The sequence below is a fragment of the Emydura macquarii genome, unplaced genomic scaffold (genome assembly GCF_026122565.2).
Source record: "Emydura macquarii macquarii isolate MOO-44397 ecotype Brisbane River unplaced genomic scaffold, CSIRO-AGI_Emac_v2 contig_1363, whole genome shotgun sequence".
Taxonomy (NCBI): domain Eukaryota; kingdom Metazoa; phylum Chordata; order Testudines; family Chelidae; genus Emydura; species Emydura macquarii.
The window spans coordinates 21,216,103-21,233,636 of record NW_027131500.1 but is presented as its reverse complement, the minus strand read 5'-3'; the positions used below and the strand labels follow the sequence as shown (position 1 = coordinate 21,233,636).

At 39.4% G+C, this 17,534-nt stretch overlaps 1 protein-coding gene across 3 annotated transcripts in view; it reads right to left on the bottom strand.

The window, feature by feature from the left end:
* Positions 1-15,506, bottom strand: part of GATB (glutamyl-tRNA amidotransferase subunit B) — a 50,619-nt gene extending 35,113 nt beyond the window's left edge. For all 3 annotated transcript variants that reach the window (XM_067551895.1, XM_067551897.1, XM_067551896.1), the window contains exons 1-2: positions 15,331-15,506; positions 11,201-11,351 (exon numbers count right to left, since the gene is read on the bottom strand). In XM_067551895.1, coding sequence (XP_067407996.1) covers positions 11,201-11,351; positions 15,331-15,497 — 318 coding nt within the window. In that variant the 5' untranslated portion in view covers positions 15,498-15,506. The remainder of the gene's footprint in view (positions 1-11,200; positions 11,352-15,330) is intronic.
* Positions 15,507-17,534: the final 2,028 nt, after the last annotated feature.

The following is a 17,534-nucleotide window of genomic DNA, read 5'->3' as shown; positions in this document are numbered from 1 at the left end:
ACAAAACACTATTAGAATGTCGTAGTTACTTAAACCACACTTTTTTCATGGAAAAATGTTAATTCTTGCCCCAGAGACTTCCCTCAGGCCCCACCACACACCAGAAATGAACAAGCTTGAAAAATGTAGCACATTTTACATTTTTTAAAAGTTTAAAATTTTTTGTAAAATTTCATCTGAAAATGGCCTGGTTTCCAAAGGTCAAATTAGCTTTATGAAATAGGAGAAGGATCCTCCCAGAGTCCCAGCTTCCCATTCTCCTCACTGAATTTTTTGAATGGTAAGTTATTGGAGCTAGTTATTTTGGCTTCTGAGAAGTTTAATATCCTATGGAAGCCTGTGTATTCCAAATGAATTTAATCTGTCTATTTCTCAGCTTTTGCAGCTGCTCTACCACCAGTGGTCCCTGGAACGGTCTTGTTGTGCCAGCCACTTCTTCCTGGATGCTGCCATGGGCAGTGACAGGACAAAGCTCCCCTACCTCCAGCTTGAGCATTAGGCAGTAGAAGAACTATCTTGTTCTAAGATGCTATCATCATAGCATGCAAGATCCTCAAAAACTATTAGTGAATTAATCCTGACAGCAACCATCAGGTAGGAAGTCTCATTTAGCATCCCCATTTCACAGATAGGGAATTCAAGCACAAAGATTGGTCTCCTGTATCCTAGTCCAATATCTCCATCTTCCCTGGTCTACGTGTCTAAGGTGTAACATTTTTTCACATAGATGCCTCACTATACCTTTATAAATAAAGGACGTTTATTCAGCTGTACTATAGTGTTAGTTTTATTACTGGTCTTCAAATATTTGTTTACAGAGTACAAAGAGTAATGCAGGACAGAAGTGTTACAACTTAGTGCTTTCTCTATCAGATGAATTCAGTTCAATAGATTTGTTTGTATTCAGACTTGTGCTGTTGATAACGTTATGAAATGATTTGGTTGCAGCATAGAACCTTCTAGGCAGATGCAACTATAGAAAACTACAGAGTACCTATTAAGATTAATATCTGATGAATTAGACACTTGCTATATTATCACTGTTAGATCAGGCCCAGATTACACACTTAATCATAAACTTATCTTTAAGCATAAACTGTCCCTTTGAAATCAAAGGGTTTACTCACCTGCTTAAGTGCTTTGGAGTCTCAGTGTTGTTTCCTTAACACAAAGGATTAGGCTATGTCTACACTAGAGACTTCACAGCAGCACAGCTGTACCGATGCAGCTGTGCTGTTGTAAGATCTCATGTAAGATCTCATGTACATCGACATAAACAAACCACCTCCAACAAGCGGCGATAGCTCTCCCATCGACATAGCGCTGTGTACACAATCATTTATGCCGGCAAAATGTATGTCGCTCACATCTCTGAGTGACATAAATTTTGCTGCCATAAGCGGCAGTGTAGACAACAGGTGTGTTTGACTAAGCTGTTACCAGTAGCAAAAAAATCTGAGGCATTGTTAGAAGCCTTTCTAGAGAATATTAAAACAAGTACAGATAAAAACTTTCTTAGAAAATAATTAAAACTGAAGAGCTTTAAAGGTAAATTGCAGATATTACTGAAAAAACATGAAACTGCTAAATCTAATGTAGATGTGCTTAAAGATATTACAGGTTCATTGATTGAAGAATGCAGTTATCTACCAGAACTCCTTTGTTAGAAAACAACTGTTCAATAAAACACTTTGTTTCTATTGATAGTATTGGTAGAAATGGAAGATCCTATGAAAGACATTCACGTTACCAACAAATTGGAAACATTTGATTCCAAATAAAATGAGAAGAAACAGTGAATTCTCAGTGTTTGTGCAACAATTATTTCCTGTAATTTGGTGACAAAGATCGGCTCCTTCTAATGGTTAAAGGAAAAATCCATCACATCCAACTCCCAGTCCCCATACCACAAAGTAAGTAACCTAATACAAATACAACTTAAAATAAAATCGTTTAATGGATTTATTAAACTTAGTACAGTGTTCAAACATATTTTACAACCAGTTTATTACTTTGATTAATCAAAAAATATTTAGTGTTAAGATGCTTGATGTTCAGGTAAAGAAGAAGGGACCCTTTTATATACAGAGCCCTGCAAATCCAGAGATCTCTACATCCGCGGACCATTTTTGCTGATCACAGATGGACGTGGATCCAAATTTGATATTTAAAGCCCTTCAAAGCGGTGGATATCTGCTTTATATCCACAGATATCCGCATCCAGATCATATGAGGATGTGGATATCCGCAGATCATTTTTGCAGATTGATGATTGGAGGCAGACACAAATTTTGTATCCATGCAGGGCTCTATTTATAGCTACAGAATACATTTACCAAAATTTGAATGATTTTTCATCTTCCTCCTTCCTCAGTTTTTATTACTTCCTTCCCTAGATGATTACAGGGGTTTAGCCAGACATGATCTTCTGGCAGGGCCTCTGGCTGACAGGACTGGCTGAAAAAACCCAAACTTCCTGCTTCCGGTCCCTTGACTGGAAGCAGGACGTTCAGGAAGCCACTGGCCGAGAACGCTCCAGTTCCGCAGGTAGTTTAAGCGGAGCTTGGATGGGCCTGCTTTCAAAGTGAGTGGTCCCTGGCCCACCCGTAGCTATGCCCCTGGATGATTAATTAATTTTCTAATTTCATTAGTTTCTAATGAGGAATTTTGGGGTCAAAATAATTAAATTGTTCTCACTTCTAATTTTCTCTGGATATAAAACTAGAGCGTTCCCTGGGGACTGGCACCTCGATATGGGGAGGAGGCTTATGTGCTCCAGCGATCATGAGAGCTATGCTGACAGGAATTTTAATGCATCAAAGGGTCACCCAAGCCAGACAGATCAAAGGGTAAGGACCAGATGAAAATCTGGTCCTCCAGGCTGAGGGTTGAGCAACAGGCCAACGAATTATCTTTGTGGAGTGGGAGGGAGTGAAGTTATAGAATTCACAACAAGGTAAGCAATCCAGCAAACAGTATGCTGACATAAGGAACCCTGTCTCGATAGACATGCCAAGTCTTGGTGAAAGCCATCAAAGCAAACCTAAGACTCTGAGAAATTCTTTACTAAAAGGTAAACTATAAAAGTTGGTTTCTGGAACATTAAGACAAAGGCAAAAGCCAGACACGTAATGAAAGAAATGGACAAATATAACCCCAAAATCCTTGGAATATGTGATGACCAGGAGCTGGGTTGAGAAAAGGCAATTCAAAAAATCAAAAGAAAGCCATAATACATTCAGGGAGGTAATACAGTTACCAGACAGAGGGCGTATCAACTATAACTTCCAAAGCAGAAAAATGTCTTCTAGGCTGGGAACCAATTAATAGCTTTGAGCTAACTTTCAAAAAATGAAAATTACACATATATGTTACATATCAACAGACAACTACGATGATAAGATCTAAGATCAATTCTACAACAGTCTACAAACTCTGACAATATAACCAAGCATGACCTCTGCTTAGTAATACCAAGGTGGGGGATGACAACAACAGAGTGGAGAAGGCAGTGGGGCAAGCATGACATTGGTTTCCAAAATGAGAATGGTGCCAGACTGGTAGAACCATGCCTGGTATCAGAGCTCAATTGGTGGCACACTATTCACAGATATAAATATCCATATAGTAACTTGGGCAGACTCCCAATGAACCAGACTAACCATCTATGTATTGGAAGGAACTTTAGATCAACTCTCCAGGATGGGAGCTGATGTTCAGAAGTGACCACAATTTGTATGTCACAAAACTGAAGAGCAGTTTGTTTGAAGACAAACAAAACCAGAATAAGCGTCAAGAAAACTGACAGCGAAAATCCAACAGACAAGACATTACAGCAGCAATGTTGAATTGAACTGAAAAACAGATTTCATGTGTTATAAGTCTTAGAACCATCACAAGAAATCCACTGACATGTCTTTGACATGTTCTATGTACTAGTATAATAGATGCCATAATGCATGTAGTTTATTTCCAGACAATCAAATATAAAAGTCTGGATATGTGAGGATACATGGAACTGTGTGCAAGAAAGGAAACAAGCTAAAGCAACATCAGTACTCAAAAAACACCTACAGAAAAAGCAGCAGCCAAAAAAACCAAAAGGATAAAGCAGCGAAGAGCAACATGAGACAAGACTGGAGGAAACATGTTAGCAACGTCACCAGACACACTGAAGCATTTGCTGAAAGAGGCAACAGTAAAACAAGCTTGCTGCGTTGATAATGACTGGCAAGTTTACATCATCTGGAGGGCCCATTAAGTATAAAACAAAAACCTTAACAACAGAAAAACAGAGCCCTGGGCAGAGCACTCTGAAGAGGTGATAAACAGGCCAACTTCACAAGAAGTTATCGATATGGACAACGAAAACAAAACACCCCGAATTAGACATTTTAACATTTCACATCATAAACAAGGAGTGAAAGACACGATTAAAAAGTTAAAACCTGGGAAAGCTGGCAGGTGAAGACCAAGTCACCAGAGAAAATGTTTGCAGCTTGTAATGATGATCAGACTATCAATACACAATCACTGAATATTTCAAAACAAAAAAGGACCAGGAAAAGTTCCTAGAACAATAGAAAAAATGGCAGTATAGCCAAAACACCAAAGAAAGGTGACCTAAGAAACTGCCATAACTGGCAAGGCATTATACTCCTTGCAGTGATAGACAAAGTCTTCTGCAGTATCACCTTCAACTGAATAAAAGAAGCAGGTAAGGCAAAGCTAACGGAATATCTGGCTGGATTTTGACCTGTAAGATCACGTGTCAACCAGATTTTCACCCTAAGAATAATCACAGAAGACAGCAGTAAATGGCAAAACCCATTCTTCATAAACTTAATAGATTTTAAGTAAGCATTTGACAGCCTTCATCACAATTCACTCTGGAAAATCTTGAAGTGTTATGATATGCCAACAAAAATGATCATCATTAGCAAGGCTTTATATCAGGAGCAGTATGTACAATTAAACCATTCTCTAAAGTCTGCATTTACTTTAACAGACAGTGGTGTCAAAGATGAGTTCTCTCACCTTTACTGTTTGGCATTACCATTGACTTTATTATGAGAAAAAGTGTAGATGGATAAGGCACAGACATTGCGTGGCTCAACAACAGTACACTAGAAGATCTTTTAAGTGACAGCTCAACCTAAATGCAAGCAAAGACCAAAAGACAGTCTGGCATCACAAGAAAGATAGGGTTAATATTCAGTTATGAAAACACAAATGTAATGGGAACCTCAGACACTTTCAACTCAAGCTTTACATTAGAAGGCAAAGGAATACAACAAGTGAGTCAATTCACATACATTTGCAGTAACGTGCAAGTCAATGAGGTTATCAAGAAGGAAATAATGTCACAAATTGGCAAGGTGGCAGCTGCATTCATCACCTTAAACAAGATTCACCAGTGGCAACTTAAACAAAAAATTTGCAACTTAAGGACCAAACTATGAATCCTTAATGCCAATGTTATTTCCACCTTAACATATGGATGTGAAAGCTGGAAAATCCACAAAAGGTACAAACAGATGTCTAAAAGCCTGTGAATGCAAATGCCTCAGGAAAATCCTAGGTATTAAACGGAAGAAATTTAAAACGAATGCCGAGATTTGTCAGCGTTCAACAACTTCTTATCTCTAAAGTTATCCAGAAAAGATGGAAATATTTGTGACATGTAATATGGATGAAGCCCGAGCCTCTGCCACAACAGACATGTCACTGGGCAGCTGAAGGAACATGTAAAAAGCTGACAGAAAAATCCTTCCATTGCACAGTACTTAGAGAAGGAAAACTTATACCAGTTAACGACACAGAGAACATGCAAAGAGTAACACAGGATAGACAGGGATGGCAGAACCATGTGCATGTCCTAAGCGACATCTGAAGGCACAGAAGGATGCAGATTCAGACAAAATTAAGGGTGAGATTTTCAGAAATGCTCAACGGTGACCTAACTTTACCCACACTCAAATCAACACGAATTTATATTGACTTCAATGGGAGCAGTGCTAGGCCATCACTGAGTGCTTTTGAAAATCCTCTCTTTATAAATATCTGCAATCTTTATCTTTTTAAAAACCACATAAATAGTACAAAAATACTGTTCATATTGCAGATGCATTGAAAATACATTACAAGGTTTTATTATTTTAAAATGGTCAACAGTCTAGAAACACATAGGTATGGTTAAAGCTTACTTTCAATTTGTGTTCATTTCATTCTTGACTATTTAAATCCTGAATTATATCTTAATATTTTTGATTTCACTGTGCCAAGAGACTGATAGACTATGAGAAAAGATACAGTAACTTTCTATGATTAACAACAGTTGGGTAAATGCAGGCATTTTAAATGTGTTGACAATTGTTGTCTGGAAACTTCAGCCAGTGTGGGGAAAAGAAGTGATGGCCTTTAAACACCAGACCTACCATTTTATTTCTAAAACTAAAGCTACCATTTATTCAGGCACCTCTCAAGTAATCCTGAGATGAGTTTTTGTTCCCTTTCAGCTCCCATAAAATAAAGACTTCCAACTTGAATGATAGGTCAATCAGGTCTTAAATGAGTTCACCTTCATAGCTCATAAACAGTTTTAGAAGAAGCTATGGTACATGTCATGTTCTAATAGGCTCTTCTATGACAGGAGTCCTTAATGGCTGCCATTTATGCCCCCAACTGCCTCTTTGCACTCAGTCCTCTAAAGACAACAGGCTATAGCTCATCTGGGGCTTTAATACAGACAATTTCATAAAACTGAAAACAATTACAAGCCAAATCAGTTGGGAGGAAGAATTTAATCAGAAAAATGTGCATTATATTTGGGAATAATTTAAGAACGTTTACTAGATGCTCAAAAAGTCTCAATCTACGAAGAAGACTGTGCTGGTTAAAAACAACCACAACCACCATCTGCTTCAGAGGGTAAGTGAATACAGCTGTAAAAAAAATTTTTTTTTAAATAATATACAATAAATGGAAGAGAAGGGAAATTGATAGTATTGAATACAAATCAGAAGTTAGAATTGTAGAAAATTGATAAGGGAAGCAAAAGGACACAAGGTGACTCTGTGGCCACAAGAGTTAACAACAATAAGGAGCTTTAAAAATATATTAGAAACTAAAAGAATCCTGACAATCATATTGGTCCACTACTAGATGGAAATGGTTAAATTATCAATAATAATGCAGAAAAGGTAGGGGTGTTCAATAAATATTTCTGTTCTGTATTTGGGTGAAAAACAGGTGATATAGTCTCATTGTATGGTGATAACACTCTTTCCATTCCACTGGTGTCTCTGAAGGATGTTAAACAGAAGCTACTAAAGTCAGACATTTTTAAATCAGCAGGTCCAGATAATTTGCATCCAAGAGTTTTAAAAGAGCTGGCTAAGGAAATTGCTGGACCACCAACACTGATTTTCAGTAAGTCTTGGAGCATTGAGGAAATTCCAGAAGACTGAAAGAAAGCTAATGTTGTGCCATTTTTTAAAATGGGTAAATGGGATGACCCAGGTAATTATAGGCCTGTCATCCGACATCAATCCCACACAAGATAATGGAGCAGTTGATATGGGACTCAATTAATTAAGAATTAAAGGAGGGAAATGTAATTAATGCAACTCAACATGGGTTTATAGAAAATAGATCCTGTCAAACTATCTTGATATTTTTTTGATGATATTATAAATTGATGCAGGAATAAAGTTGATGTAATATGCTTAGACTTCTGTAAGGCATTTGACTTGGTATCACACAACATTTTGATTAAAAACTAGAATGATATAAAATTAACATGGCACACATTAAATGCATTAAACTTGGCTAATTGATACATCTCAAAATGAAGATAAACAAATTCAGACTGGAAAAAAAAATGTAAATTTTTTAACAGTGAGCATAGGAAAAATTTAACAAGGGTCATGGTGGATTCTACACCACTGACCATTTTAAAATCAAGACTGGATGTTCTTCTAAAAGATATGCACTAGGAATTATTAGGGGGAAGTTGTAAGGCCTGTGTTATACAGGGGATCAGACAAGATGATCATAATGGTCTTTTCTGGCCACAGAATTAATGAATCTGGATCCCATACCTGGTAGCCGTAGGATCTTTTGGGTGGGGAAGTCACTAAGACAATGCTTAGGGTAGAGTTTATTTCATCCAAAGAAACAAACTCATGCAGCTTTAAGGCAGATGCTGCTGAGTTTGCTGCACTTTTAATGGGACTAAACAAAATATGTTGAAAAAGTTATGCTTTTGTACATTATAAAGTTTTGAGAGCCCAAATGTAACGCCACGAGAAAGAAGAACTCTAAAGGGGTTGGATGCAACTCTGGAGAGTGGTATATGTTCTTGGAAAAGTTTTATCACTGATAAGGGGCTCCATTATCGCTAATAGCTCTAGAGTAAGTGAAACAAATGTGTATAGTAGCATGAAGACAGGGTATGTGCTCAAACAGTACAAATGTAAGACAATCATGTCAGCTTTTTCTAGAGCTGTTTCTTCTAGGGCCAAGGGGGAAACATTATGGGAGAGCAATATTACAGACATGATCCTTGCTGCAATTGTATCTCAATCTCACAGTAAATTTAAATTCCTGTGACACTGGTAACTGTCACTACAGTTCTTAGAACAACATTTATTACTGTAGTTATCCTCTATTGCAGACATAGGTCAAATATTGTGTTCTCTCAGTTCTACTAAAACATTGCTTATCTTTTTCAGTTTCTTTGCAAAACAGGAAGAGTTTAAAGGAACTACTATATATTTAGATTCTAAAGAGACTTATACCCTCAAAATGTAACAACTTTAACATGGGTAAAATATTTTAGTCCAAAAAATTGGACAAATTATATTTAAAACATTTCCGAAAATATTATTTCCTATAGCTCTCCACATATTAATGTATACTCCAAAATACCATGCTTAAATAAATAAGCCTACATGTACACTGCCAAAGCAAATATTAGTCTTGGTTAATGCAGATCACATTCTTACATACAAATAAGAACTATTTAATATTCACTTTCAACTCTGCTCTCTCCACATTGGAAATGAGATTATTTTTTCTTTCTTGTACTGATAAAAGTAGTTGATAGAAGTGAAAAAGTGCAGGATCACTAATTTTTAATTAACCTAACTATCAGGCTGCCTGTTAATCAGGTGCAGTTATCTTCTCTGCAGAACCTGTGTCTGCTGGAGCCCAGGATTGTCCACCAGGGAACAATCATGAAGGCAACAGCCATTCCCCCTATAAAGCATAGCAATCAATTCTAAAACAAGAGAAAGAAAGTAAAGCAATATATATAAAGGGAAACATTCTACCAGCTTTCATTTTTTCCATACCCTACTCAAATTTTTACTCTTTCCCGGGCAAACTTCCAGTTTGATTAAAGATACGATTTAAGTCAGATTTCCCCACATCATTAACAAAATGTTAACTAGATGGGCCAAAACAAAAATCTTGAACTCAAACCCCATTTAAAGTTTCAGTGGGTTGGGAGGTGTTCAGATCTGAATCTGCCATTCTGGTTTTGGTTATGAGCTGGATCCAAAACTGGAAAGGACTTATTTTCAAGTTCAGGTGCAGCCAAAATCTTCTCAGAAAAGCCACTCTCAGACAGTGTCCCCCACAAAATAGCACCAATCTCTAGAGAACAGCTCATCTCATAAGATTTTCACCATCTCTAGAACAGCTCAAGATTTGTGTACCATCTGATCTGAAATTTAACCCTGATCTGGCACTGAACCCAGAACCTAGTCTAAACTCTACCAGAATAATGGTTCTTCAGTCATTTAATACTTTCAAACTGTGACTTGTCACCATGCATTCTCTTCCCAAGCCCCACATGTTACTCTCCAAGCTGCTTGGATTCCCTCAAGATCCCAAACATCTTTCTCTAGGTTTAATCTCAATTTCAGAATCCTACATAAAGCTATTTTTCAGTGAAGAAAATAAAAGCTTCAGGTAGCACACTAAAAAATAAGATTGTAATAAGAATTCAGGGTTGACTTCCAATAAATACATTTGGGGAGAAAGCAATGATAGTGGTGTCAAATTATTTAAAGAGCATACTTGTTATATGATACAACAACAACATTGTTCAGTAGTTACTTTCTCTGCACACCAAATTTGTATACGTAGTACTTAACACTTTACATGTATATACCACCTGGAACCAGAAAGGAACCCAGGGAAATTTACACAATGAACAAGTATTCACAGTGCCATCATGGCCACCTCAAAAGACAACCATATTAAAGGAATTAAAATGCGACTTTAGATGATAAACTAAAAATGACTTGGGGGTTGGGGAGAGGGCAGAAGGGAGCAGGAGAATAAGTGAAATGTGGAGGAAGCTGTTTCACCTGAACACCAGCATCCTGATTGGGCTGCTGACCAAAGAAGAGCCCTTTCTTACCATCACATTACTCCTACTTTAAATGAATTCTCAAGGTTAAGGGTTATATCTCTAATCCCTCTTTTACCAGTCTGCAAAGTTCTCATGCAGATCTTTAATGTATTACAAATAAATAAATAAACTAAGTATGGTTCACACTTTCCCAAACTATATAGGTTTTGCTTAGAAAACTAAATAACTCTATATTGAGACATTCCAAATGGGAAATGGCAACTACGTGAACACATATGGCAAAGTAACATCAAATGGCCAACTAGAAACCTAAGATGCTCATCACTCATAGGATTTTATATGTCTTCTCATATTTAAGAAACTTCCAGTGCTTCATACTAACCAAATATAGTATAATCAACTAAAGTAACATTGCCATGCAAATACACTGAATCGGATTGCAAAAAAAAAAAAAAAAAAAAAAAGTTGCCATTAATTCAATCTCTGCAAGAGATATTCCTGAGTTATTTCCTTATCAGGAGTTGTCAGACGTCCATGGTGATCAAGTTACAAAGTACACAGAAAAAATAAATGAACCAAAGTCTGAAAAAAACAAGAACAATGCTCTTAAAAAAGCCTTGGTGGGGATGATACTGCTTTAAATAGGGGGTAGGACTAGTGACTTCCTGAGGTCCTTTCCAACCCTAATCTTCTGTGATTCTATGAATGCTACAAAGACACTTAAGAACAAAAGATCAGAATTGTGCTTCAAATTATCTGCTCAACAAAAATGTTAAGATTCTCGAACGAGATAAATTAAGATGAAATGTAACTTACTGGCAAGGTTCCTGGTAGAGAAGCATCAAAGAAAGATACCAAAGAATTAGGGGGTGCTACAAATTGGACTTGGGAGCTGGAGAAAAGCTTTGAGTTGGAACTGATCTGTGCATGAATTTCTAGACCCACTACTGCTGCCCATGGAGCAACACTGAAAGAGAGGGAAAAAGTAAATATGATTAGTATATACTCTATTAACACCCATGAACTTCTCAACACTACAAGAAAAAAAAACAAAAAAAACAATACCATGTTGAACACAACGCTACTGATCCATAATAAATATTGAGGGGAAATATGAGGCAAACTTTTTTCATTATGATGAGTTCCAGAGGGGTAGCCGTGTTAGTCTGTATTTAGCAAAACAGTGAGAGTTCTGTAGCACCTTAAAGACTAACAAATTTATTTGGACATAAGCTTTCGTGGGCAGAAACCCACTTTGTCGCATGCATCCGACGATTGTTTCCATTATATACAGGTAGAAAATGGTAAGTAGGTACTATTATATAAGTAGGAAAAGAAATAAAGGTCTGAATCTGTGAAATCTTAATCACATGAGTAGCCTCACTGAAGTCAATGAGGCAAACCAACATGAGTAACAGCTTGTTTGATCAATTCCCAATTTTGTAACTAATAGAAATTATAAATATCAGTTGCTTTTCATGTAGATTTATAAGTCTCCAACAGACAGGTGGCAAATCAACTATGTATACATTGTCAGCTGATTACTTCCAAGTTGGAAAAGGTTTGTACTGCATTAGCATAAATATTAGTCTGATAAAGAAATCATCATTTCCACTGGAGAGAAACTACTCTCTGAACATACTCCACCAGAATAAGCTTCTCCATATCATCTGAAAAATAACTGCAAATCTCACATCCATACTTTTATATAGGCAAAAGATGGAGGTCACCTTCACAGTGTGAATTGCTTGACAGTTTCTCTAAATAATTACCTGGCCTTGTACAAATGAAGTGACACAAATATTATATTTCACTGGTGAAGTCAGGTTTGTATGGCAAGATACTAAAGCAATATTAAGTACCTAAATAGATATAGTCGATAAGTGGGCTATGGAAAAACATTAAACAAATACATCAAATGCAGCGTTTCTTTCAAAAGGTGAACACAATAAGCTTGGGATGCCAAGACTTGAGTTTATAAGAACGGCCATACTGGGTCAGACCAATGGTCCATCTAGCCTAGTATCCTGTCTTCTGACAATGGCCAATGCCAGGTGCGTCAGAGGGAATGAACAGAACAGGTAATCATCAAGAAATGCATCCTGACAGGCATTCCCAGACTCTGGCAAAGAGCAATCCCTACCTATCCTGGCAAATAGCCATTGATGGACCTATCCTCCATGAATTTATCTAGATCTTTTTTGAACCCCTTTATAGTCTTTGCCTTCACAACATCCTCTGGCTACGAGTTTCACAGGTTGACTGTGCATTGTGTGAAGAATGCTTCCTTTTGTTCGTTTTAAACTTGCTGCCTATTATTTTCATTCGGTGACCCCTAGTTCTTGTGTTATGAGAAGGAGTAAATAACACTTCCTTATTCACTATCTCCACACAAGTCATGATTATATAGACCTCTATCATATCCCCCCTTATACATCTCTTTTCCAAGCTGAAAAGTCTCAATCTTATTAATCTCTCCTCACATGGAAACTTTTCCATACCCCTAATCATTTTTGGTGCCCTTTTCTGTACCTTTTCCAATTCCAATACATCTTTTTTGAGATGGGGCGACCAGTTCTGCATGCAGTATTCAAGATGTGGGCATGCCATGGATTTAAAAAGAGGCAATACAATATTTTCTGTCTTATTACCAATCCCTTTGCTAAAGATTCCCAACATTCTGTTAGCTTTTTTGACTGTCGCTGCACATTGAGTGGATGTTTTCAGAGAACTATCCACAATAACTCCAAGATCTCTTTCTTGAGTGGTAATAGCTAATTTAGACCACATAATTTTATATGTATAGTTTGGATTATGTTTTCCAGTGTGCATTACTTTGCATATATCAACATTGAATTTCATCTGCCATTTTGTTGCCCAATCACCCAGTTTTGTGAGATCCCTGTAACTCTTCACAGTCTGCTTTGGACTTAACTATCTTGAGTAGTTTTGAATCATCTGCCAATTTTGCCACCTCACTGTTTACTCCTCTTTCCAGATCATTTATGTTCAGGGCTCTGTATCTCTGCTTCAACAGCTGACAACATCAATACCAAGAACTGAGTAAGGGGATGGAGATACTGTCATTTAGGATTAATTTTCAGGCATTTAAATAAAGTATTTTACAACTAGTTTTCCTCCATGTGTTGAGGGAGACATTACAAAACCATATTTGTAAAAAACAAGACTCATTAGCTATGTTTCACATGTTTAAACTTTACTACCTTGAGAAGTCCCATTGATTTCAATGAAAGGAATGGGAGTGAAATTAACAGGAAGACTTGTGGTAGTAAAGTTAAGCACATCCGTAAGTATTTTTAAGATTGGGGCACCTAACTTTGCTTTCATTATTTATGCTGTTTTCTTTCTGCGTTTATCTCAACTGGACTGGTTTGTGGTGGCTTGGCAGGCAGTTACTTTTTAATGGTGGCTGCAGTCTCATGCTCCAGAATCTCAGGTTTCATTTTAAAAAACAATTAAGTATCTAGCTATTATGGCTGTAAAAAAACATACCAAGCAGAAACCAATGACATTTTGCCTGAGTCTGCAGAGGACCTGAAACAATAGTTCTGATTCATGTGAACAGCTTGCATGCCTGTGAATAAAATCTTATTTAAATATCAATGTTAAACTATTTCATTGCTGATCAAAGCACACACAAAAATAGAGTTGTGATCAAATTACAAATACCTGCACAATCTACTGTGAGGGGTATCTCATTCCAGTGTTATGAGTGGGTGGAAATTCAGACTACTGCCCTCACCACCTCCCTTTTTGACCTCTGAGCTCAGTTTAGAGACACTGAAAATCAACTGCTCTGTTTAATTTGCATTTATAGCCTATTTCTAGTCAATTTCACATACAATAGGGCAATGTTTGGTTTGCAAACACAGCAGAAGAATGATTGCTTAAAATGATTGTCACAGAATATTTCATAGAAATATTTGTATGACTCAGGTTTGGAAAAAGCTTATTTTTACCTTAATTTTGGGCATAATTTGAACTGAAAATGTCCCCTCTAAAAAAAAAAATCTCCTTTCTAATATAGGTATTTTTTCAGACGTTTCCTGCATAAAGGCCCTGATCCTACTTTCAGATGTACAGTCACAGCCTTAGTTTCCACTCAGATGCAGCTTTGAGACAAGCTTATGTTCATGTAGAGACATTTGCAACTGCCCTGAACAGGAAGCTCCTGCAATTGTGTACAGTGCTTTATCTCCATTACCTATATCTCAGAAGCCAATCACTATGCCATGCAACTATAGCTGATGCCTGTATTAAACTTTACTGAAGCTATCAATTGATGCAGAAGCACAAACCCGAATTCAAATCTTGTCAGATAGTGAATTTCCAAAATCCCCTTTGATTCTGAAAATTCTTAAAAGCCAGTTATTTCAGTAACAGGAATAAGATGTTCTAATCTGACCTGCTTGGAACTGGTGCGAAATTGAGAAAAGGGAGAGGAGGAAATTTGGGTAGTGACGTAGGTCATGAAACTGGAGAGAATGGGGTACATAACTTGAAAGGGCTAGTTAGTATGTTGTAGAATTGGAAGGACCAGAAGCTGATATTGGGAAGAGTTGTGAAATGTAATATTAATGGGGATGTGAAATAGTGGGGGAATCCAAATAAGGGCAAGAGGGTGAGAATGGACTGGGGAGCACAGCAGGGGACAGAGAATGTGGAGCAGACCTTGGGTTGCAGAGGAGGGTGAAACGGATACAGTGAGGGGTTAGGCTATGGGGACCAGGGCGCGTGTGTAGGGAACGGACGCGCGAGCTGTGAAAACAGGCCAGCAGTGTGCCGCCGGGCGGGGGAGCGGGCGGGGACGCGTGTGGGCCGGACCGCAGCCTCTCACTGCTGTAGCCGCGCGAGGTTATCGCTACCCCAGTCCCGCCGCAAGCGGAACCTGCACCGCCGCCTCCTTTCGGTAACTCGAGCCCTACCCGCTCTCTCTGGCCGGACTAGTCTCCGCTCTCCCGCCAGACGCGACGGGCCCCGGGCCCTGCGCCCTCCTCCGGCTCGGTCCGCTATGCAGGGCGGCGACAAGCCCAGCTCTGCGGTGCTGAGCCTGAAGCGAGCGCCGGCAGCGCCGCGCTATGGAGGCCGCCATCTTGCTCTGGGCTGGGGAGGGATCAGCTGACCCAGCCGCGGCTGCGGCGCTTCCTGGGAAACGTAGTTTCGCGTGCGTGAGAGGGCGGGGCGGGGAAACTACAACAACTCGCGCCGACCCCGCCCCCGCCCTCGGCCAGGCGAAGCCATTAGTTCCGGCTCCAGTGTCAGGCCCGCCCACGCGCGTGCGCGCGCGCATCTGGGTCCTGAGCGCTCCCTCCCCTGCCCTGAAGTCTAGCGGGGGCGCTGGTCCCTGCAGCGGGCGGCTGCCCAGGGCGGCCTAAGGCCGTGCGCGTGCCGGAGCAGAAGCCTGACGTGATGCGCCAGCCAGCGCCTCAGGCTCCAGCGGTGCGGGGCTCGCCCAGAGATCATGATGGGGCCAGTCAGAAAGTCGGCTTCCGGCTCCAGCAGCTTCCCCCAGGGCTCGCGTCCAGCTGCCGAGCCCGCCTCTCCTCAACCTTTTGCAAATACGTGGACTCCGCTTTGAAAAGGTTGCGCCTCACGAATTCGCATCCCTCTCCCTGTGGCCTTCCCTCTCCGCTCAGCTGCACCTCTGCACCCTCCAGCCATACTCAACCTCTTTTGGATTGTTGTTCCTTTTGGGAAAGGGCCCCTCTAAATTGAGTCCCACGCTCACCTGTAGCATGGTGTAAACACAACTAGTTTATAATCGAAGGCGTCCAGGCCCACAGGAATGCCAGTGAACTCCTCCCCAGGGACAGTGCCACAGGTACCAAAAGACGTGACTGCATTGTATCCAGACATCATGCTGTAGCACAAAGAGGTTTCACAAGCCTTGATACTTGATTCTACAGTGCTTGCAGTGTGCAGGCTCATCCTATGTAATTTAACAGCAATCTTGGCACAGAAGGCAATCCCAATACATTGATTTTATTTTTAGTTCTGTATTAATGTTAATTTCAATCTCTTAAACACTGATTATGCAAACTGCTCTAGTCTGGCTCATGCACAGGCAGAGAGCGACAGAGTAAATTGCATGGTATGGGCCTTACGCTGCCAGTGTTTGTCAAGTCATGTCATCTGTCTGCCCCTCCCACCCTGTATCTTTCTTGTTTGTTTAGTTTATAAACTCTTTGGAACAGGGAGTGTTTTACTACGTGTATGCAGAGCGTCTAGTCCAATAAGGCCATGATCTGGGTAGCACCTCTAGGAATACAAATAAATAACAATCATCCTCCATTGTCACATACTTATGCAAACATCACAGTTGCTAGTTATACAGCTATAGGGCATGGAGAATAGAACTAATAACCCTGTTCTAGATCACAGGCCTGTGGAGCTCAAATGGGAATAATCATTAGCTGTTGTTTGTATTGTATTTGTAGGCCAACTGCTAGGAAAAGATTATTAGTTACAAACATTTGAGCAAATCAGATTTCATCCAGAAGAGGACAGTGGTGCACACAGACACCAGCTAGTACTTTACAACCCTCCTACTTCTCATCTTGCCCAATCTGAGAAGCAAGGAAGTTGTGGCTGCAAAAAACTCAAAATGTTGTAGAGAGTAATTTAGCAAATATAACATGTTCTGGTTTTTTATAAGTAAATAATTAAAAAGTGAGTTAATGAGGTGAGAAAGATATTAATTAGTTTAAAGAGCAAGCTGAACAAATTTATGAGTGTGGTTCTATGACGGCTGGTTGGTTGTGATGGTGAGGGGCAGAGCTCAATAGCTCTGGGGGGTCACTTCCGATTTATGTCTTATGTTCCTGAAGTTCATGCTTCAGGATTTCAGCCAGCCACTAGCAGTGTCAGGAAGGGATTTTCCTCCCCCAGTGTATTCTGTGGGGTTTTTTACTTTTCTTTCCATTTTCTTCCTCAAGCATCAAGGATTGCCACAGGTGGAGAAGGGACCTGGGGTGGCATAGGCCAGGGCTTGAGGTGGTATTAAGCATTCTCTCCCTTAGGTGCTTGGCTGGCTGGTTGGTGCTCACATGCTAAGGTCTAACTGATTACCATAAGTGGGACCAGGAAAGAATTTTCCCCAGGTCAGATAGTGACTTTAGGGGTTTTTCAC